The 25,053-nt window shown below is 33.7% G+C and overlaps 1 protein-coding gene and 1 long non-coding RNA gene across 2 annotated transcripts in view; both read left to right on the plus strand.

Moving 5' to 3' along the window:
- The window catches only part of LOC128995987 (uncharacterized), a 151,446-nt gene that overhangs the window by 29,973 nt on the left and 96,420 nt on the right, over positions 1-25,053 (plus strand). The window lies entirely within an intron of this gene.
- On the plus strand, positions 15,764-19,133 carry LOC128995986 (uncharacterized). Its single transcript, XM_054421089.1, has 3 exons — positions 15,764-15,791; positions 17,063-17,144; positions 18,616-19,133. The coding sequence occupies exons 1-3, from the start codon at positions 15,765-15,767 to the stop codon at positions 19,059-19,061; spliced, it is 555 nt and encodes a 184-aa protein (XP_054277064.1). The 5' UTR covers position 15,764; the 3' UTR covers positions 19,062-19,133.

Consider the following 25,053-nt stretch of genomic DNA (forward strand, 5'->3'; position numbering starts at 1 on the left):
ACAGTGGCACACTGCTTTACAACTAACTACAACGCGGGATGAAAAATAACATCGCTCAGCAATAGTATATTACGTTACTAGTCGTGAAAATAAATGTTTACCGGACTAGTGTACGGGATTACCATACGAGTCCGGTACACACATTTTGGACGAGTTACGTACGATAGTTTACGCCATACTACTTAATCCGTACAAATCCTTATATATTTCCACCAACTAAAGGACTAATAAACACTAGTCATAACCTCTGAGAGAGGTTATGTTTTTGTTTATAACCACTAATTGCCATGAAAATACAGTATAATCAGCTGATTGGTGTCCGGTAAAACTCATTGCAGAACAGTATTACGCAATGAAACCCCATTTGAATAAGCTGGCGGCAAACAGCTGTTTTCTGGACTAAATCCTTGCGTGGAAAGTTCATCCAAATAATGTAGTGTGGCGTAAAATATATTACCTTGAAATTGTGGAATCCTTAAATTTGCATTTTTAAGTTAGGAAATCAACAGTTTACAATCATTCAATTGACATGTTTTTAACGTACTTTCTTAAACTTGAGTTCTCAAAATAATGCTAGTAACAATAACAAATTGATAAATAATTGCATTAACAATCATTAACTTTTTTCACTATATTGTAATTATCTCGCCTTAAACTTAAGAAAACCAAGCCACGGTCAGCTTGTCTAGTGGTTAGTGAACTCATAGACCTGAGTTCAAATCCCGTTCATCTCTAGAAGTAGCTATTTTGTTATGCCAGCTGATATAAAAAGAAGTGATTGTTTCTCAACCTGTGATTTAGAGCAAGGGAAACACGATCAGCTGTTTTATCGTTGAGCCAAGTGCAATAGCTAGTTTTGCTATGTTTAGCATGTGGTGCGAGTTTACTCCACAACACAACATTGAACTTACATTATAATTTGTACGTTGTTATTTGGGTTTGATTTAACCTTTAATTTTATATTAGAATAATGTGACTTAGAAAGTATACAATGCTATATTTTACTGAGGTCTGTTATTCTGTATGTGAGTATTTTTGGCCTGTGGTAAAAAGTATTGTTCATAACTTGTACCGAAAGTGATTTTCCGGCTCTTGTTCATATAATTCCTGTCCTTTGCTTCGCTGAGGCCGAAGCCTCAGTATGAGAAATTTGGAAGTGGAACTTTTGGTACTAGTTATGAAATATATAATTGCATTAGAGAACTGTCTCTATTAAAAGCACACAACAATTCCTATTATTTGTTTACTATTCTATTACAATTATTTATTTGTTTCTACTATTATTACACAGTGCATTCACTAACATGACTCCTTCTATTTGCAGGTGAGTTTTACAATGACGCTTTTTAAGTGAGTACGATCTTAAAGTAAGTTTATGTTGGTTTAATTAGTTGGTTGTCTTATGATTTAAGATTACCCTTATCTTAGTTTATAAGTAAATTGATAAACATTTATTATAGCCATGTAGACTTGAAAGCATGATAACTGTTGGAATTTTAACTATCTTAACTAAGTGTTTATCTTAACTATTACTATTAACTATCTAAAATATTAAATATCAACTAAGTGTTTTATGATGCTTCGAAAGGTACTTGTAATGTCAAACAAACATATTTTTACTAGTCAAACCTTAATTTTGAAATTAATAATCCGAAGAATTAAGCTTGAAATTCAATAGTTTAAAGGGAATGTCAAAAGTGTTGTTGGAACAATATCAGAACAGCTGTTTACATCGTTGTTTTGTTTGTCGTGTGACAATAAGCTGAACTCATGCAGTGAATCGACCGTCTCCCTTTCAACCTCTACTGAAGGGTGATTTGTTTGTGGGGAAAATTGATAACGTTAATTTGTAAAACAAAGTTTCTTTACTTTGGCATTCGCCTTTTACTATCATTACAAACAACAGATTTGCGTAACAAAACTCAAACAAACGTCCAAAAAAGGTGCTAAAGGCAACAATTTTGGTTGTAATTTAAGAATATAAATGGTTTACATTGACATTTTTCAAAAGTTTTAAGTACAACTAAAATAATATCGCAAGATACAATTAAATGATTTATTGGAGTAGTTTTAATTAGTGTCTTGCATACAAAATAACAAGCACACATAACACACAAAAGTATATATTTTTGTCAGGGAAGATTTTGTGTGAACCAACTTTTTTAAAAATTAATCGGTAAATAAGTCTCTATTAAAATAGTATAAAATGGTTCACTAATCAAAAATACAAATAGAAATATCATTGTAACTACATTCGTAATTTTGATTTTTTTCTATAAATCTTTTTTATGTTATCATTCCTTAATAAACTCTTACAACAAACTTTTAATGATTGACGAATAAAGATTATATAGCTTATAGGTTGAAGAAATTGGTTTGCACCGAAATATATAACCATAAAAATACTTAAGCCCAACAAAAACATTCATTAAAAAAATAACTATCCAAAATACAGATTTTTTCCTATAAAAACTATGATAATAATAAAGTGGGTATCGTTATAGTTTGCTATATGTAAAATTAAAACTTTCTGTAGCAAAATTCCTAAATTATTTTGTAAGTTGATAAAACGTCGATAAGAGAACCAATTTTATTTGTTCAACATCCCGCATATAATTGCCAAAAATCCTACCTTAATCCTTGAGCTCAATTGTTAAAACCTAGGTTTAGTGTACAGGTCTAATAAAAAGGAATTCTACCCCGGAGCGGATTTGGTTTATTGCAGGATCTAAACATGTGACCTTTAGGCTATGTTTTCCGCTCTAGCAGCAGTTTGTAGAATAAACTGACACTAAACCTGTCAACCCCTAGCCTTGCCTCACACCTAACACCTTGGGGTATCTAAGTATAGAAGAAATAGCAATAAATGGTAAGCGAACTTAGCTTCATCCATGATCAATTACGTTTATAATGCCAAATTTTGAAATTTGCATAGTAATTTTTTGATTTGACAAAACCTCATCGGGAAACTTAATGCTTTATTGATATTATTGAAGATGCATTCAAATGAAAAACATGCTATGAACACAATTATGTCTTTTTGAACCTCTAAAATACGTGAACAAATTATGGTTGAAAATGGTAAAAGAGGATTATCAAAATAAATAGTTTGTTTAAATCTTATTGTTTGTTTTTACTGTTCTGAAAGTTACTTGACGAAATTAGTTGCGTAGCTTTTGAAGCTTACAGTGGAAACAGGTTTAAATATTATTCTTTATGTGGGGTATACAAATACTGTTAAGAATTTTATATAATAGAAAAGTCCTCTTCATTACGTGGTAATTGAATAGAGTGATTTAATAATTTTTCCTAAATCCATTTATGGTTCTCACTACCATATAAATAAAATGTATTGAATCTTCTTCCATTTAAGTTTTAAGATGAAAGTTTATAATCATCGGCTTTTTCCAGGCTGTAACTCATGGATCTCTACACAAATTGTAAAAAAAGAGTTTACATTCTTTACTACAATGCATTTTGTTAATGTATTTATACATTTATTGAAGGTACAGCTTGATTATCATAGGTTTTACCAAAAATTCAGAGTCAAGTTAAAAGCTATTTTGTCATTTACCTTGTGAAGTAAAGTTTTAAGATACAAAGAGGAATTTCAGGTACTATGTATTTTATGTTTGCAGCAACAAGTGAAATAAATCGAATAAACCTGTGGAGAATAGAATGGAGATTAGTTTGCCGCTAGGGAGATAAGATTTGTGTCTAGTCTAAGTCTATATAACTCCTGAATCTAGTGTGTTTTATGGAAAATGCATGAAAGTAAACGTTGCGGAGAATTGTCGCGAACTTAGGTAACGTATTATGCAATAGTATTACTGTTAGTGTACAACTACTAGTAATTACTTATCGTTAGATGCCATTCAAACGTTGACCAGTAACAAAATTTTGAAGTTCACAATTACAAAAGTTTTACAAAACGTCCCTCTCACCTTATAGCCTCTCCTTCATATTTTGCTGTGTTTACCAAGCTAATAGTATTTAAATAAATGTCCTTCCTAAAATAGTTTTGTAGAAAAAATTGTAATAAAAAAATATTTTTCAAAGAGGAATCGAGTATTCTAAATTGTAACAAGGTTGGTAGGAGAAATAGGCTACAAAATTGATAATCGGTTATATTTTCATTGTACAGATGTTGTTAATCGTCTTGGAAACGGGGTTGCTTCTACAAGTCTAAAAGTTATCTAAAAAGTTATGTAAAGTAAAGTAAAAGTAAAGTAAAGTTTGTGTAAAGTATGTTATGTTATGTAAAGTTATGTATTATCTAAAAGTTGATGTAATTCAGTGTCTAGTGTGATCGATTGTAGCATTAAATGCGATTCGTTTTTTAATATGAAAATATCTAACAATATACCGACGTTAATAGTAATAAGACCATAGTTGAATTTTTCCCTTAGAAATCTTGCAGAATTCCCTTAAGCAATTTAAAAATAAAATGTTTAAATGGGTTTTATATGTCGAGCAGTGTTTCAACACGTAACAGAAAGGCTGTAACAACTAAAATAAATAATAAACAAGTAGTTCTTTACCACAGTTAAAGCAATAAAAATAATTTAATTTATAAACAGCAATGAACTTTTTTAGAACGTTCTAATAGGCTTTGAAATACTTTGTGTAACTTAGATAAATTTCAATACAAGCCAAGACATAAAGGGAAGGAGAAACGTTTAGAGATAAAGACCGCAGTATCAAGATGTATGGCGGTCCTTGGGTTCACGCCAACAAAGGTGTTTTGGCTCTCGTTCTAATTTTTACACCTTAAATTCTATATTTCTCTTTGCTAAACACGTCATGCATAGTTATATAATATCCATCCTTAAAGTGTGTGGACAGTAAAAAAAGTTTACTGAACTCCTGTAAATGTTGTAAATGTGATCTTTTAAGCACATACACTACTCAATTTCGATTTTACGAGTGAACACTAAAGACATAATTATTTTATACAATTTTACGGGAAGGAATCTCTATAGATCACCTCACCTCTTTTATAATTTTCTTACTAGATAGATACACGTAGAGCTGCAGCTTAAGAAGTGCTGCAAAGTCCGGAAATGTCGCGCAGACAATTTGTATTGGCTAGTTGGGATTGAACCCTGAGCCTCCAGAGCAAAGGTCGTGCACTGAAATCACTACACAAGCCCGCTCCTAAAGTAAAACTATACAGTAAAACAATCTAAACAACTTCAAAGGTCAGGGAAGACAATGTATCCATCTCTCAAAGTAAAAGGGTTTCCGTACCTTTATGAAAGTAACAATGAACTTTTAAGTTGGAAAGAGTAAAGAAGGTTTGCTATGAACCTTTTCCTTCTTCGTTCTTTTCAAACTAGAAGATAGCTTTTCACTTGTTTCGATATTACAGCTTTAATCATGTATTGGTGCATGGTTATTTAAAGTTTTAAAGGTTAATGAAAAGAGTTGGTAATAAAAATAAAAATAGTAATTAGTTTTTGGAATTGTGTCTGCAAAATAATATAGTTTTATAGTTCAAACTCATAAGTCAACTTCTTTATTCCAAAATAACAATTAACACATTGTATTGGAAATGCCATTGCAATTAAGATAACCATACTATATGGGCAGATTATTTAAATTATTAGTTCGTTTTAACTCTGTTCCTAAAATGCTTATAATTGAAGTATCAGTGTGTATTGTACAATTATTGTAATATGCACTAGAATTAATATTCATACTGTCAATACGCCTTCAATTAATATTTGAACGAATTTCAATTGACCATGTGTAGTCCAATCGATTGAATCAAACTTCGGCCACATTCTATATCAATCAATAAACTAAACTTAATTAAATTTTAGCTAACGTAATGATGTTTTTAATTATGACCAGAATACACTATTTACCTGTTGAATTGTATAATATCTTTTCGTTTCACAAATAATTATCAAAAAACAATATAAACAGAAAATTAAATAAAGTAATATTTATTATTAAAGCGCAGATATTTTTAAATAAAAAAATTGAGACGTTGAACCTGAGAAGTCATTAGTCAGGAAACGGCTTTTGAAAACTGACACTCTTAATTCTAAAGATTCTTACTCCGTTTTTGTCAACTAAGCCTTGACATCTGCCTTTAAGCTTTCAAGAGTACGTGTTGAATTCTTGGAAAGGAACTTTATGATGTGATTGAGCTTAGTTTATAAAACCGGTTTCGAATATATAATTACTAATACAGGGAAGTTGTTTGATATGAGAATTTTAAGGGAGGTATAATTTAACTTAAGTTAAAAAATGAAATTAATGAATAAATTGACAAGATAACTTTATAGAGGATATTATTACTATGCAAGGGACTTGCAAGAGATAGGATTGTATGTTTAATTAAGAAGAACCATGATATGCTACGTGGTGGCATTTCAGTATTGGCCTTATGGGAGTAACAATGCTATTGCATGAGCTAAGTTTGTTAACAAATGTCAACAATATAAACATTTTAAATTGCGGTTGTTTGGAAACAAAAACCAGTGGCAAATGTAGGGTGTATTAAAAAACACCAAAAGTGCCCAGCTGTTGATCATTAAATCAAATATCCTGGCAAAAGATTTTAATGAAATTTTCTGTCATAAAATGACAATTTTTATCAAACTGTATATGTTTTAATACTGAAATAAATGAACGAACTAAAAAAAATATTGACACAATATTTATTCAATAAAAGGATACTAATCCATCCATAATTCATGAATGTTCTATATCCGATAATGTATGCAATCTTAATTATTGCTTCGACTTAATAACAATGAGTTATATTAAAATAACAAAAACTATTAAATAAGAGATTTTCAAATAAAAATATTAGTACTGGTTATCTTAATGGTATTAAAAAATTTATGTGTAAATATTTCACCCTAACTCTATGTTTTCAGAGGTTGAGATAGATGGAATGAAGTGAAACAGAATGGATTCTGCGTTAATAAGCCAAATCAATTAGACAGCATGTAGAGTTGTAAATTAACTAACAGTGGCTGGGTAGAGCTTGGTTGATTAGACTAACATTTGATCCAACCCTGGAGGCTGTATTTCATCTATGGTATTATGTATTGCATATTGTACAATAAATGTATTGTTGCATCAAATACGTGAGAAGAGTATTGGAGACGTAAGCTAATTGGAGTCTATTAATAGTGTGTATAGCTCACTAAATAAAATTGTGTTTACATTGGTTCTACTATTCAAGATGAGAAAATAGTGTACGGATCTAAATATTCCATCATAGATAAACATACTTCGTTTCATATATTTACTATCCTTTTGCATAAACACGTAGACAAATAGCCTGTAGGCTATTTTTGACTCCTCATAAAAAGACTATTTAGTAAAAAACCTCATCCCTCAAACCCACACCGTCAGCTACGGAAAATATGATAGTGTATTGCTATAATAGCTTTTATGTTAACGTAAGGATTTAAGACACGACTCATTGTCGAGTATTAATTAAACTATGAAAAGAATACTAAGCTTTATAAAGTCGTTTATCAAATATAAAAAAAACCTCATTATAACAGGCTTCAAATTTAAAGAAAGACTAGTGATCTTGTGGTATTCTATACCAATAGTTGCAATTTTCTATATTTTTAAAGATTTGTCAAATAGCTTCCAGACAAATACATTACATTAGATCCGTGACACAACATTTGCTCTAAAAAAAAGATAAAATGTTGATGCTTATGAGAACGCAAGTTAAAGGCTCTTTACCGTTAATTCACTACCATTACTTCTTTATTGCAATTCCGTTTTCCACTAACAGAATTCTTTAATAATCAGTACGTTTGATTGGTTAGGTTAGTTTAGAAGAGTTTTTTTTATAATAGTTGATACAGGACTTTGCTTACTGTTAAAAATATCAGAATTGCAATAGAAAAAGTAATGGTTGTAAATTAATGAAAAAGAACAAAGTTTAATGTAAGAGTTTGTTTATTTACTTTGTATGGTAAAATTTGAAAATTCTATATGTTAACGACGGTCATTAGTATTTTCTCTAAGAACAAAATACACTACAAAATAAGGTTGTAAATTAGGGTTTTATTTATTTATTTTATTTAAAAATTAAGTTCTCAAAAGCAATTCACCAATTTACAAAGGCCATAAGAAAGACATTCCCAATGTGTTCATATCAGGGGTGGAATGTGTCAAACAGATTGTATCGTGTTTACACATCGGTGAAAGTGTTACGCCTCAGTGGAGATTTGGTGAACTTGAATCGAACACAATTACACTCTTCTTCTCATTGATACAATCTTAGATTGTTAAAGGAAAACATACGTTTTTAAAGGTTTTTAGGAGCGTGTAGTGAAATTGTGGTGATTGTTTACTGTAAGGGAATCCAATAGTAACAGACTAAACATATTTTAGATGTTATTTCTGAATAAATATTCATTGATTTTGTTTATCATGGTTTTGAAAATTTGCGTCCATCTATTTAATTATTTACGTGAATATATGATAATAGAGAATTAAGTAGCCTATACCTAGTTACTAACAACAAGATTTACGAGGTCTGATTTAAAGAAATGAATGATTTTTAACACAAATGTTTAAAAATAAATTGTAAATTATCCATTCTTTTCCTAGCATGATTCCATTCACCAACAATAACAGTTTTTTTTCTCTAAGTAAATGGTTAAAAAGTAAGGGATTTGACTTGGGTAGTGGTCAAAACGCAACTGTTTTCACAGAAACTCTTACATTTCTCAATAACCTTTGGATAAGTCTCATGACTATGACATAGTGGTTCGGAATCCATCCTAAACATTGGATCAGCTTATCTTGGACACCCAACTATATTTTAGCCAGAAGAACATTCTGCACATTTAAAAACTCTCTCTGACGACAACTATAGGCGACTATTATAAAGCAATTCCCAAGATTTATATTTTACCAGCATATATTTTTCAAATTAAATTCAAACTGGCGTTTTAATTAAACTCTAGGATTTTTACAAACAATAGTAAAACTTGAAGCGAAAAGGTAGAATCCAGTTTTACGGTTTAATTTCATCTGCTACGGTAGGAGAGATAACCATATAGATTTAACTGCCGTCCATCAGGACTAACGTTTGATGGACTAAAAATCGGATTATTCCCTTTGAAATTGACAGCTAGTATCAGAGGTATGACAGATTTATTGATACCAGCTGATAGGATTATACTTTTATTGTCATTCATGCTTTATTGAATACAAATTTTATTTTGCTTGAAGCAATATATTTCTTAAAGTATATTTAAGTTTAAAAATGCTTAATTTAACTAGTTTACTAGATTTTTGAAAGGGTCAATAGATATGTTTCTGTTTTGATTATTTAAACGGCTATATGATAGTCTAGTAGGTTTGAGTATGTAGACTGCGGGTTTTAAAATCTATATAAATAAAATTAGAGTTTTGTCTGTACATTGCTTAGAATAATGAACTTTTTGGTTATTTTTACATTTCATAGGTCAGAGAAACCGAATCAAACCTTATCTCAATTTCTGTCTGTCTGTCTGTCTGTCTGTCTGTCTGTCTATCTGTCATTCTCTTGGTAACGCTAAAATACGCACTTTATTACAACTACTCCTCAATAACTATAGCACTGTCCCGCCTGAAACTTATTTTCCAAATACTATACATATATGAGATGGTTTTAGACGTATTTCATCGAATATGAGACAGTTAGATATTTAACAGTAAACCCTTGAAAATCAAGTTTTTGTCGATTTTTGACGTGGAATTTCTGGAAGCCCATGTTAACCTTATGAGAAATGAAATTATTGAATCTTAACAGCTGTTTCAATTAAACAAGTTGGTTCTGTTCTGTGATGTTCAATAGCATTAAAGTTACAAGGATTACCAACAGGGTGCAGCACTAGCACTATTATTTCTTTTACATTTATGACAACAGCTAATTTGCAACCTGGAGGCGAGTGAGCGTAGCGAACGAGCTAACCTGAAGGCAAGTGAGCGTAGCGAACGAGCTAACCTGAAGGAAAGTGAGCGCAGCGAACGAGCTCCAACATACAGGTGAGTGAGCGTAGCGAACGAACTTCAACCAGGACGTGATTGAGCCATGCAAACGAGATCAGATAGTAAAAATAAAAGTAAGCCTACCGTTATAGGATCGACCGGCAGACACAGAGGTAATTTAACCTTTTATTGATTGTCATACCGATCCGGAACAACAAAAAACAACATAAAATGAAGCTATGTATAATAGTTTGGCCAGCATATCTTAAAATATGCAAACCAACTGCTGTTCTTTATATAAGAAGGTTTCAACTGAATATTATAAGATCCCCGTGCGTAGAACGGGTACACAGCTAGTTTTAGAAATAAAAGTATTCTTATTCGTTAGTCTAAGTACGGTATTTTCTTGAGTATTTGTTGATTTTGGCATATAAAATATTTTAAGTTCACACGAAAAAGTAAAATTCTAATTCAAATACACTTTTTACTGGTTCTAAAAACCTTTTTGCTATTTTGTAGAGGATTATCTTTTTTGATTTATGTTCATTTGTTGACTGTATTTTTGCATAGAAATAATTGTTTGCATAAGGAACTTGAAGGCTTGAATATATTTCCCACACAATTGTATTATCTTTATTGAACTTGAAGAATGATACTTAACAACTGAGCCCTGCGCGGAATCCATTTGGTATTCATTGGTTGTCTAAATATCTCTGATATTCTTTTATTCGCAGCCAAAACTGTTGCTATTTCTTAGTTAAAACGTATTCAGGAAAATCATGCAGATGTATTCATGTATGTATATTAAATATTCGGTACGTTGGTAGTATGCAGACCACACAAAAATTGGGTTAGGTTAGGATAAGATGACCTGAAGATAACCTAACCTAAACTAACCTAAGGGTAACCAATTTTGGTCTACAGTAGTTGGTATAATACTAAAGTACTAAATATTTTACATAGTAGCATGTAAACAATAAATGAGATATAAACGAATATAATTATAGTGACATGACTAAACGAATTCCTGAGTTGAACAAAATTCAAGTACAGATGGAAATCGTACGGAAATTGAGTAAAAAGTAAAGAGTTGGATTCCAAATGGAAGTCATCTCGTATTCATTTATCTTACTTTACTTTTCCAGCTGAATATATGGGACATTTCAGATTTCTTAGTGTTCCAATGTATAATGTTATCGTGAGCATTTGCTTTCTGTCAACTATTTCCTATCACTATAATGAAATTTGCATTAATTAGTACAACATGTAACGATAAATTACGTAGTACGCTGCCCTATCCCCTAAAATTAATATTTTATGTGTGTGTTGTCTAAAATAAAATGCGTGTAGATGAAGTAGTTATGAATGAACTTAAAAACTTATTATTGACATATGTAGAACATTCATCCTTTTGAGTCCCTTTGAATTTTGTGAAATTTTCAATTAATTAAATAATTGTTGATTTAGATTAGGTAAATACAGAAATTGTTATCAGTCTATTACTATATAATTTTTATCACGACTTGCTCTAGTTAAAACGTGCAAAAATAGTAAAATGTTTACTTATCACTGTGTTAATTTTGTTCCCAAACAGTTATAAAAAATGCAACTCCAATGGAAACATAATTATCGTTTGTTAAAATAAACTTGTACTGGTAAATAAAAACTATTAACCTGTTTATTGTTAAATAATAGCTTTAGTTCCCACACAGTTAAAAAAAATCAATTCCAACGCACACATAACTATCGTATGTTAGACAAAATTGTACTAGAAAATCACTATTAGCCTGTTTCATAGTTAAATCATAGCTCTCTTTGCCATCGCAAAAAGAGCCATTAGGCTTACAAAAGGTTTCCGTGCACAAAAGATACCTTCTCTGTAAACATTAGGAAATTTACCAGCGGGAAACGATCTTTCATACTGAGTTTATCTCACATTCAAAGTTTACTGGCTTACATATATGTGTGTTTTATACTTACTTAACTTTTATACTTTATATGATTCCCATATTAGAGGTACCAAGTAAGTTTTTTTAGTAAAAAAATACACAATAAATAACTCTTTCTGAATTACGTTGATATATTGGGATATCTGTAAAACAGGATTTAAGTATTTTCCATTATTAAATACCAAAATAATATACAAAATTGGTCTATTTATTAAGATTCCCAATTTATGTAACAGTTATAAAAATTACCACAAGTCTCAAAAACAAATCAAACGATAAAAATACCCCCGCCGCAGCAAACCTGCAGACTGAGCGAATTTCCATTTGCCTGATTGGATTTACACTAAAATGTATCCTTAAAAATATCACATTCCTTATTTAAATAGATTCAGTTTAACACATACTTAGGTTTGCTGCAACAGGGAGGGTAAAAGTGTTTTTTATGTAAAATTTGAATAGTTAGTAAGAAATAAAAACATTTTCCAAATTTGGGCAAAATATGTTAATAAACAAGCAAACTACAACAGTTTACTTATTCTCCATAAGAATAACATGGGAATTTTAAATTTACAATTTTTTGGAATTTTCTCCGTAACCATTAGGTGCATTATAACGCTTCAATATACTAAATTATTTGTTTTTTAAGCTCTACAAAATAGTTTGGAAAGAAATTGCAAAATTTTATGTATTTTGAGTCAAAAATGGGAATAACGCATTTTTACCCCCCAAAAACCCCAGTTCCTATAGTCCGACCATGCTGGTTCGCGAACTAGTTCGAATAAACGTAGGTTTACACGTTTTTACCAAATTTCATCAAAATCGGATCGTTTTTGCTCGAGTTATCGCGCTAACGGACACATATATAAATATATATATATATATATATATGAATTTGAACGAATGGTGTTTTTGGCCTCTAGGGACCTCAAAGCGAAAAAAAATCGGTCCCGGGTCCAGGATGAGTACTACGGTAAAAACATCCGTTACTTATAGCATAACTTATGTACATAACATTTTGATAAAGTTGTTACTTTTACACTCATTGGCACTTCAGCAGTTTCATCAGCTGGTTTACAAATAATTTGGTTCACATTACTCAGAGAACTAGATGAAACCCGTCGAAATCGACGGTTACTTTCAAGGCTTAAGTTAATTAATCTAACTGCGATAAATTGGGTGAAATATACATATTTTGAGCATTTAGCAATAAGTGTAAAACAATAATGACATTAATTGCATTAGTTGCCAAATTTGTTTGATCATTCAATGAATAAAATATTCCTCATACCGTACGTCATCGGAGTTATTATTAGTATGTTATATGGTATCTCTTCCTTTGGAAAAACCTTTAAATACTGTAGTATTAAAATCGTATTGGTGGATCTTTTGTAGTTAATTACTTCCGTGATTTCATCAGTGTAATATGATTTTATTTCAAAAGAAAATATTTTTTGGGAAGGCATATTCTAACTTCAAAGGGAGGTATTTCCGTTACAGTGTAAGTTTGATTTTTCCTTCGTCACATCGCGTCAGTTCATATCGTACTTCTGTGCCAATGAATGAACCCTCTAGCACAGTTTTGAGAAATTGATTGTGGGGTTACTGTTAAAGCTGGAATTCCTTGACATGGTGGATGTCAGTTAGTTGTCTCAGCCTTATCAATAACATAAAGTTGTCAATAATATCTCTCTACGGAATGTTAGGTGTAGTGGAATACTTAAAGTGAAGTTGGCTTTTATTCTTTAACTGTTAGGGGCCTCCTAGTTTATATGGTCTTGCGGCTTCATTGGCAACAAATAATGCAAATGACATATATTTGCATGAGCAATGGGACATTTTCAAACAGCAAAAATACTGTAAATTGGCTGTTACGTATATATTTACGTTTACATATTGTCAACGTATCTTATAAAGGATTATGTGATTTAGTTTAAAAGGAATATGACCTTTCTGTCATGACAGTAGCTGCTTAAATAGTATTTTATCTTTGCACCATATTTTACAGCCAAAATGTCGTGTTATTTTCAATAATGTTACCAACCCAGTGCGCCAAAGTTCGTAATATAGACAGGTGCAAATAATTTGTCAAGATGGGTACCATTTTAGGCAAGGTTTCTATGTTTGGATTTTATTAAACACGATAAGAGCAAATATGTCTACATAAATATTTGATATGTGTAGAATAATATGATAAAATGTAGGTCAAAAGTGGTGAAAAAGGCAGACACCAACCCGTACAATAGATAAGTTATAAGATAGTTCAATAAGAAATGATTTATGCATTTCTGTAATAAAAGGATTTTCCACTGATTTCGTAATGGAACGCTATATTGCAAAAATTAACATGATAAGGAAGAAAATCAATTTTAAAATCAGAAAATAATATTGCAAATACTTATTTGGTAGAATTCAGTAACTCCCAATATGTGTGTTGTTTGAAATACAATTTAAAAATGAACAGCTGTTTCATTAAAAAGTATTATTCATGTGGCCAAAATGTAAATAACTCTGTGAAGGGATCTTTAAAGGCTTCTGGGGCAGAGTCCTAAGCGATTTTGCTTAGTTTTTCTTTTGATAACTCATCTACAGACCAAGACCTTTCTTTGGACCCCTCTACCAAGTTTCTACGCCCAGCCGTTCTCTCAAATTAGTGGGGACAAAGTTTCCAATTAAATATTTAGATTCCCCCATGTTAATCTTATGGGAGAAACTCCAACTTTGATGGCCTGTGGGGCAAAGCCCGAGGATTTTTATTACAGGAATTTGTGAAAGGGGGCGTCTACACAAAAAATACTTTATTTTGACACGTTGTTTGTAAAAATCCGTCCATTATTAACGGAGGAGTAGTGTTTTGTAGAAATCGCCTTCACGTATTATATATAAGGATATGCAATATGCCAAAAAATATATTTCACCTTACAGGCAAAAAGTGTCTTTTTCAACCCTCGGCTTCGCCTCGATCGTAATTGACCTCGGGTCAAAAAGAGTCACTTTAGACCCTAGTGATGAAATGTACTATTTCATGTATATTTCTTAGCTTAGTGTTCCATTTTATTTGCAATCCAAACTTAACAACATCTGGACTGGCTCAAACTTAATTTGGTGTAGCCTATAACCTAGTCATCACGAAGATCACATGCTTGGAAGCAAATTCCGAAGACATTTTCGCGCAGTATTTCTAACTCATTTCTGAAACCAAGTGTTCGTGGTATTTCCAGCTAATTTATAATAACCAACTGACAATGTGATTTATTTATATTACAAACTCCTCTACTATATCTAAATTACAAAATTAGAATTAAAAAATGCCAAATAAAAACCTGCAGACTAAGTGAATTTCCATTTGCCTGATTGGAATTTCACAAAAATATATCAATAAAAATGTCATCCTTTTTTATAAAAGACGCATATCCTATTGTATGCATTGTATAATGTTTTTATTGTGTAATTTTGGATGGACTAAGAACTTTCATATTAGCAGTTCAATAACACGTGTAGAAGAAACAAAATACAAACCCCTACTGTCTTTATCCTTCACAACAAAATTATTTCTGCCTTCATCGGCACTTAAATGACTTTAACTTTAATTTTTTATAATTGAAAAAAATTACAGTTAATTTAATCTCTTATAGACTTTTGATATGTTGTTCGGGACCCCATTCCGCATCTAAAAATTCTTACTTAGTATCTTTTACAATTAGTTTGAGTTTTCCTCAATTTGACTAGCCTACGTACAACAGTTGTGCGTCAAATGCCTATGCATGACTGTCATTATGATAATTTGTTGAGACAGATGTTTTCACAGTATAAAACCGCAATTCGATTTCTCACCAGTAACATAATTTCGCGATGGACGAATTTCTGCTGTTTTTATTGGTAAGTTGTTGAGTTCACACATTTTAAAGGGTATTTAATAATTTGTACAAAACCTGTATAGCCAGTTAACATAGGGCGTTATTATTTTAACATGGATCCAAGGGTAATTTCCAAATTTTATTCTATTATGGAACAGATTGTATACAAGTTCAATAAAGCAACAGGTTATAAGCTTTGGGTGTAGGTTTGCCGCTACGGAAAATCTAATGTAATTAAGCCATGAATTAATTGGTCAAATCATTCACTATAATAAACAGAATAGACCCATTGCGCTGATCTAAATTACTAATTTCTGTTGAATACACGATGATTTTTCTAAGCCAAACTTATCGGAAGACATATTATGAGCTACAGCAACTTACTGTTATGACCCATCAACAAAGTCAGCAACAGAAAAAGGTAGAATTAACATTTTAGACACTTAAGCATTCTGTGACCGGGTCACACAACTATATTATTTTTTGGATTTGAATGGGTTTGGGATCTGGAATATGTGAAGGAAAATGGAGGGGAACAAAGCGTTCAAACCAGTAACCAGTTTGAGTAAACAAGCTTGAGGGAAGTATTGAGGATGCCATCAGTTGGGCTTGCACTGCTAATCAATGTGTGAGCATTGTAACGGACTGAGTTACGCCTAAAATTTGGAAAAGACAAGAAACACATATGCCAGGCTCGTCGCACCGCTCCACCGCTACCGCTCCGCCGCTACCACTCCACCGCTACCGCTCCGCCGCTACCGCTCCGCCGCTACCGCTCCACCGCTACCGCTCCATCGCTACCGCTCCACCGCTACCGCTCCACTGCTACCGCTCCGCCGCTACCGCTCCGCCGCTACCGCTCCGCCGCTACCGCTCCGCCGCTACCGCTCCGCCGCTACCGCTCCGCCGCTACCGCTCCACCGCTACCGCTCCGCCACTACCACTCCGCCGCTACCGCTCCGCCGCACCGCTCCGGTGTGTGTGCCCCTAGGCCCCATTTATGCACGAAGAGCGGGAGCGGTAGTGGTTTTCAACACCATTAGGTTAAATGAGACTGTTTATTTAAGTGGTGTCTTCCATTTTGCGTACAGTCCATTTACCGGTCAAGTGTAGATATGCGTGGGGGGTGAGGAGGTTCTAGGGGTGGGAGGGTTTCCATTTTCGGTCAGGTGAAATGCAGCCTATATCCTCGACGGGCTACATGCATCCGAGTTCTACATACAAACTGTTTTATATAGGATGTGTCTAACCAGAACGATGTATTTTATTTGTCTTATTGAAATACATTTTCAGGCCTTCTTCTGCATAGTACTATGCAAAGCTATGCTAATCGAAGCAACTGATTTCACGGGAATCCCAGATGATTTCATTCCAGGTAAGCAATGCCTTAAAGGTTCGTTCACTAGTATCAGAGACAAAATATTTAAAACAAATTGAATCTGCTACAAAAATAAATTACTAGCTCATTTTTCAATCCGAGAAACCTCATCGTCTGTCGAATGAATCTACTGTTGTACGGATTGTTGTATGACACTCACAGCTGGTTACCGCGTAAACATGGTCCTACAAAAAAGAACCTCGTGGTAAAATTGTTTATCGATTTGAAATAAACTGTAAAATATTCACAAAGACCCAAACTATGCACTGGAGGAAATTATACTGCGTACTGTAATTGTTTCTTTAATAATTTACAAAATCATTGTGGAAATCCGCAAATTAGTCTTTTTTACATGTGATTTTAGCTCCTAAATAAAAGTTAAAAATTAAACGTCCCCCATCCATTGCAAGGTCTGACATGTTACAGCACAAAAAGCACACAATCATCGGAATCAAATTAGTTTTAGAATGTCAAGAGCTTGAACATAGAGGCATGTTCAATCCCGACCTATATTTCAATCCATATAATCCGTCATCTTGAATTGAACTTCAGGCTGCCTGGTAGGGGAGGAGGTAAACTGCTCCCCCTTGCCTGGTGCACCAATGAGGCCGTGGTGCGAAATGTTTGCATTGACTGTACTCTTTCTTATCTGACCTAATCCCTACGAGCTTTGTGAAACTTAAGTGTCAACAGCATGTTTAATCTATGGTATCAATCACTACAGTGTCGTTTTTGTGATTTGGGATGCAAGTAATGTTTTCTGAGGTCAACTACCAGGTCTGAGGTTTAGGTTTCGTTAGGTTAGGCTTGGTAAGGTTAGGTTAGGATAGGAATATCAATGTTTGGATCGATTTAGCTTTAAACTCAAAAGAAGCCCAAATTTGTTAACGACCAATTTTTTATTTCCGCCGGTACAACTTTAAGAGGGGTTTAATTTTTTATGGAATGACTTTCTAAATTTTCTAAATATTTTCATGAAATTTCTTTAATTTGCAGCATAGTGTTTTGATAACTGAATGGGTTGTTGTTATATATTTAAAATATGTTACCTCAAATTATCACCACACAGTTTAACTAAAACTAGTGTGAATCTCCATTATTGTTTATATAAATCAAATTTAATTTAGGCATATGTAGCACGCAGCACGAAAGGATTATGAGATCAGGTCTGGGAAGAATGTACAGTCAAGGCAAAATAAAACCCTCTTAATAACTTATGTCTTAGGTTTAACTTATTTTCACCAGAAGAAACTCTATTAAACCTATAAAATGTAGTGTGAAATAAACTCGAGGTTTGTTTTGTCATTATGTTACATAGTTTATTATTTTTACTTATACAGAGTTTAGCTCTCACACGACACAAAAGATCAATTGCAGTTGATGCCATTTTCTGCGCCACCACTTCAGAAACTATTGATGGAGTGTCTCATTAAGTCTAAGAATTGTTAACATAATTTTTTGTTTCCAGCCAAACCTGAGTACGAAGTTGACGGAAAAACTATCGACGAATTTCCTGATTATCCGCATGCGCTAGAACATGACTTAAAAGATTGTTATAGGCTACCCACTTATGGTATTAGTGTAAAAAGAGACCAAGAGTGGAAAATTACAAATATGTACCTTGGCAGTCGACTTCTAGCAACGTTTAAGGCAAAAAATGATCCAAATGCAAATACTCATTTGTTTTACCGTATAACCAAAAAAGAGACTTGTGACGCATTGGAACTAAGCTATCTTAGGTCAAAAAAAAAATGCGTCACTCTGGTGATAGAAAAGCGTCACGGATATAGACAGAAGGACACTATTCAAGGAGTGAAAAGGGATTTAAGTTTCTTTGAGAAGGACTGGATTTGGGAAATGCGCAAAAAAGGTTGGTGTGATACGTCTGGTCAAACATTCACAGAAGGTCCTTAGGATACGTTACTCAGATGAATTGTAGCAAATATTTATAAATGCAGCTTTTGGTAATGAATTTATGTAATAAAGGATTGCTACCATCTATATTGATAATCATTAAACAACCTTGTTTCAATAAGTACTAGAGGTCGTCCAGTGGTCGAAAACTCAACCAAAATATGTAATGTATGGACCCCTAAGTTATTCCCCCCACGCAGTAAATGAAACATGTGATGATTGTGTAGCCCTAACAGTCTTCCATTTTAGCGAATTTCCCTATAGGGAAGTAGCTACATATTATCGGAGGTCTCACCGTAAGACTTTGGCCCGGGACCGATTTATTTTCTAATTTTTAAGTAATTTTGATACTACTGTATATACATACATATGTATATATAGCATTTAATCAATGAGGTTAGAAAAGGTTAAAACGAACAAGTTGAGTTGATGTTAGAAGGTTACGTTAAGGTTAGGTTAGGCTAGGTTAGAAAAGATTAAAAGGCACAAGTTGAGTTGAATGTTAGAAGTTTACGTTAAGGTTAGAAGAAATGGATAAGTTAGGCACAGACAATATAGTAACCTAATTTGTCTGTGGTTGCTATATCGACTGTGGATTAGGTTAGTTTAGGCTCCCCACGGCCCCATAATCTTTCGGAAATCTTCTAATCAGGCCCATAGTACTTAACCTTTCTACAACTTTTTAACTATCATTTTGCAATTCCAGCTTACACACTCCAAAAGCATTAAAATTTAGATTATTACGGAATCGTTCCCAGTATTTTACAAATTGATCAGGCCAGATTTGCTCAAACGTACGTACAGCAAGCTGCAGCATTGAACGCCACTCTCCAATGTGTGTTGGAATGTAACCACATAAAGTCCCCAAGTCCCAATACTCTCTGGGCCATTAACCTAACCCCTCATTTGTACATTTCATTTCTTCACTTACATTGGGTAAGCTGCTATAACGGCCACTGAAGTGATTCAATCGGACTTGCCCAACAAATAAACTCCCGAATTATTTTCAGTATTTTCAGACATCTGTTTAGTGTTGTGTTTTTCAATAATTCAAATTGTGATGGATAGGTTTCTGGTTTACATACCTTAATAATCCGACAATAAATAGCATAATTATGGCACCATTGTTTACATGTTTCGGCTTGTGACATTACAATTGATCGATACCGATCGAAATGTTGCATCTTTAGCAATGATGTGAAGACCACTTCTGGTACATAGTGATACTATCGCTGTCTGTAAGTAACTTTTATTCATATTGGAAATGTCCAGATGAAGTGTGCACTTCTTCCTTTTTGAATTCAGAATATATTTGGATAAACTTCTAGAAAGCTTAAACTGAAAGCGTAACAAAACAAAACTTTTGTACTACCAATTAATATGTTTATTATTTTGTGAGTAGTGCTTTTTAATAACTGTTAAATTTAGTCCCTGGCATATATAGTTTACTTGATCTTGGTGCTTTTCCGTAGTGCAATTTGGTCTGTGTGACATTTTCTTCATATTCTTCGTTCACAAAATGTAGTCTGTTGTACTTTGTAGGGGAAGCAATTCCACCTCCTCCAACTTCCTACCCTTGAAACAACAGTTTGACACAGCTAAGCTCAACCCGTACATTATCTGTAACATACATTAAGAAAAATTAAGGAATATAGTGCCATTTCTGTGAAATTCTTATACGTTGTGTGATATAGTTCCTAATACAATTTTTCCTTAGTCTCATGCGTATAACCTTTTGACCGTGTTGCCTTATAGTCTGTTAGATATTTTCCGTATTTGATTTATTCTGTTTACCTTTTCTTGCCAGTGCAATTTGGATCACGGATACGTGTTTTCCACAACATTCTCAAAACTCCTCCACCATTCTCGACAGTCTAAACAATCCTCCACTATTCTCAAAATCCTCCACCATTCTCAACAGTTCTCCACCATTCTCAAAACTCCTTCATCATTCTCAGCAGTCCTCCACCATTCTCATAAATCCTCCACCATTCTCAACAATCCTCCACCATTCTCAAAACTCCTACACCATTATCAACAGTTCTCCTTTATTCTCAAAATCCTCCACCATTATCAAAAGTCCTCCACTATTCTCAAAATCCTCCACCATTCTCAACAATCCTCCACCATTCTCAACAGTCCTCCACCATTCTCAAAACTCCTACACCATTATCAACAGTTCTCCTTTATTCTCAAAATCCTCCACCATTATCAAAAGTCCTCCACTATTCTCAAAATCCTCCACCATTCTCAACAATCCTCCACCATTCTCAACAATCCTCCACCATTCTCAAAACTCCTACACCATTATCAACAGTTCTCCTTTATTCTCAAAATCCTCCACCATTATCAAAAGTCCTCCACCATTCTCATAAATCCTCCACCATTCTCAACAATCCTCCACCATTCTCAAAACTCCTACACCATTATCAACAGTTCTCCTTTATTCTCAAAATCCTCCACCATTATCAAAAGTCCTCCACTATTCTCAAAATCCTCCACCATTCTCAACAATCCTCCACCATTCTCAACAGTCCTCCACCATTCTCAAAACTCCTACACCATTATCAACAGTTCTCCTTTATTCTCAAAATCCTCCACCATTATCAAAAGTCCTCCACTATTCTCAAAATCCTCCACCATTCTCAACAATCCTCCACCATTCTCAACAATCCTCCACCATTCTCAAAACTCCTACACCATTATCAACAGTTCTCCTTTATTCTCAAAATCCTCCACCATTATCAAAAGTCCTCCACTATTCTCAAAATCCTCCACCATTCTCAACAATCCTCCACCATTCTCAACAATCCGCCACCATTATCGTCTCCTCACTACAGTTTCCACCTCGGCTCACTCCCCAGGTCACTGGGGTTCCTCCAAGGCCTGGGAACCACCGGGCAGTGCCCTCCTCTCACAATGCTCTCATTAGTTAACCACTTCACTCGGCGAACCCTAAATGTCGCGACTATTCTTTGCTTAGCCTCCGAGCCAGCCGTTTGTGTTTTGTGTTTGTGATGTTTGTGTCCAGGATCGTCATTGGACTCAGTCCTACTGTACACTTCTCTGTGGATCCGTTATGGATACTTCCGGGGGACATACATGCTGTCACTGTACAGGTAAAGTTCTGTCACAAATTCATTTAGTTTAATTTTCTACAGCAATGAAACCCATTCACAGTCAAGGTACTGTAACTGCGTTCTAATTTGTTTTCAAACAGAGTAGAAATTATTCAAGCCTAGTTTTCTTTAACTTAGAGGAAGAAGACTTCCAGGGTATGTTCGTTAGACACATTATTGGAAGATCTCGTAAATTTGAATTTCTTGTTTTGTAGGTCATCATGTCAGAATGTTTGTTATACAGTGTGTTTATTATGTAAAACCATCCCAAATTGTAAGATTTATGGATAGTCACTGCTTAGGGACAAAATAAGCTCATAAGTTGGTATAACTTTTTCATTTACTTCTATTATATTTTATGTGAAAAGGTATAGTTCAACACACACGTCAAGCCTTTCTAAATTTATACTTGGTTCGAAATTCTTTTAGAAGTGTTTTTCACCACTTTTAGAAGATTTCTGTATTTCCAAACTCCAAAACAATTTTACACAAATTCTGCAAGACCTACAGAGGTCCTCAAAAATCTCACAACTCAAAACCCCTATCTTTTCCACACCATCCTGAAGACGTTTTGTTCAGAATCTCCAGCACTGGATACTTAATCAGTGAAAGGCCCAGCTGTCCTTAATCGTTAGGCTTAATGTAATAATACTTAAATAAAATGGTCCTGCCAAGAAACAGCTGGTTGTAGTCAGTAACAAATCTCCACAGACCATCTCACTCCATTCTACACCCTTCTTTCATTTCTTTGGACCCTAAATGTGCGTTGCTGACTTTAATAAACGGTATCAGCAAACTGGCACATACTATCTCCCATTAACTTGTAATTAAAGTTAAACATCCTACTACATTTATAAGAAAACCTTAAATCTTTATACTGGGTAAACAGTGGGGATAACTATGAGTTATTTAATGGGAAAATTATAAAAAATTTAATAATTATAGAACCGTATTTTTTACAGTGTTTGGGGGTCGTGTTATTTTGTCCAAAGTTAAGAAGGCTATACTATGCTAGATTTCAATCAAAATCGTTTAAGCAGAAGGAAAACAAATTTATCCTAATCCTCCGTTTTATATGGGGCTTTTATAAAAAAAATTACCATTAAAATAAGAAGGTTTGGGAGAACCTTACTCAACAAAGAATACACACGAGTTCAGGGTGCTTTAGATGCTGTAGTAAGCCGAGGCTGTAATATGGTTGTCATAGTAGAGAGGTTTGAATGAAATTACTCGTATTTAAATCTGATAAAATGTAAATAGATTAAGCATCTAGGTAGCAGATTGGTTACTGTGCCCAATCAAAACAATCAGAAAGTCACCAGTTTCTTCCTGAGAAAAGTCAGTAGATTTTTGATAATTTGGATGTGGACCCAGCTAATCTAACCTAACCTAACCTAACACAATCAAAACAATCAGAAAGTCACCAGTTTCTTCCTGAGAAAAGTCAGTAGCTTTTTGATAATTTGGAAGTGGACCCAGGTAATCTAACCTAACCTAACCTAACACAATCAAAACAATCAGAAAGTCACCAGTTTCTTCCTGAGAAAAGTCAGTAGCTTTTTGATAATTTGGATGTGGACCCAGGTAATCTAACCTAACCTAACCTAACACAATCAAAACAATCAGAAAGTCACCAGTTTCTTCCTGAGAAAAGTCAGTAGCTTTTTGATAATTTGGAAGTGGACCCAGGTAATCTATCCTAACCTAACCTAACACAATCAAAACAATCAGAAAGTCACCAGTTTCTTCCTGAGAAAAGTCAGTAGCTTATTGATAATTTGGATGTGGAACCATCTAACCTAACCTAACCCAATCAAAACAATCAGAAAGTCACCAGTTTCTTCCTGAGAAACGTCAGTAGCTTTTTGATAATTTGGATGTGGCTAAACTAACCTAACACACCAGAACCTTGATCGATGGCGATTGTGTGACCAATAAGTGATTCTGGCACGTCGTTTGTAAAAATCCGTCCATTATTAACGGAGGAGTAGTGTTTCGTAGAAATCGCCTTCACGTATTATATATAAGGATTCTCCTACTTAGTCAAGGTACACATTTTAATCAGTTTAGAAATATTGTAATAGTATTCATTTAAAATCGGCAAGACAATTGTTTTTAAGATATCCTAATGAGGGTGGATATAGAGAAAGTATAATTGAAATTATTTCACGTTTCCTCTAAAAACCGCAGTTACTGAGTAAAACATAATAATTAAGTAAAAACTAGCCATTTGAGACAAATCCATATTAAATAACTCACTCTACAATAATCTTATTACATTTATTTGTGTTTTAAATGTTGCATGCTAATCCTGGCAAATGCATTGTATGTTGTCTTACTTGGTAATGAGACCTGTTATTGCATTGGAATATGTTGTGGAGTTAGGCAACTTAAAATGTTTGTATGGTTGGTGAAAATAAATCTATGATAGACTAACCCTAACCAGCTAACAATATTTATAGTTTTATTATTGACAAAGTAATCATAATGTCTAATTTGGAAATTATCTATATATTAATTTGAAACTGTTTTTCTTTGTCACAGCTATTTTGAGAGAACGGCTGGGCGTAGAAACTTGGTAGAGGTGTCTAAAGAAAGGTCTTGGTCTGTAGATGAGCCATCAAAAGAGAAACATGGTGAATTCCCTTGGGGCTCTGCCCCCGTGGCCTTTAAATTCCCATCCCATGTTATTCTTATGGAGGAAAACGGGGGTTTTGTCACAGCTAATTTGAGAGAACGGCTGGGCGTAGAAACTTGGTAGGGGTCTCTAAAGAAAGGTCTTGGTCTGTAGATGAGCCATCAAAAGAGGAAAGAGGTAAATTCCCTTGGGGCTCTGCCCCAGAAGCCTTTAAAGTTGCCTCTTCAAATTTGTT

This window comes from Macrosteles quadrilineatus, unplaced genomic scaffold, assembly GCF_028750875.1.
Source record: "Macrosteles quadrilineatus isolate MER2022 unplaced genomic scaffold, UCM_ALF_1.0 Scaffold_5__1_contigs__length_97177068, whole genome shotgun sequence".
Taxonomy (NCBI): domain Eukaryota; kingdom Metazoa; phylum Arthropoda; class Insecta; order Hemiptera; family Cicadellidae; genus Macrosteles; species Macrosteles quadrilineatus.

Excerpts from the sequence above, each read along its gene's own strand:
- LOC128995986 (XM_054421089.1), top strand. The coding sequence starts at position 15,765 with ATGGACGAATTTCTGCTGTTTTTATTG. Across the intron at positions 15,792-17,062 it reads AATTTCTGCTGTTTTTATTG|GCCTTCTTCTGCATAGTACT; the intron begins GTAAGTTGTTGA and ends ATACATTTTCAG. Across the intron at positions 17,145-18,615 it reads CCCAGATGATTTCATTCCAG|CCAAACCTGAGTACGAAGTT; the intron begins GTAAGCAATGCC and ends TTTTGTTTCCAG.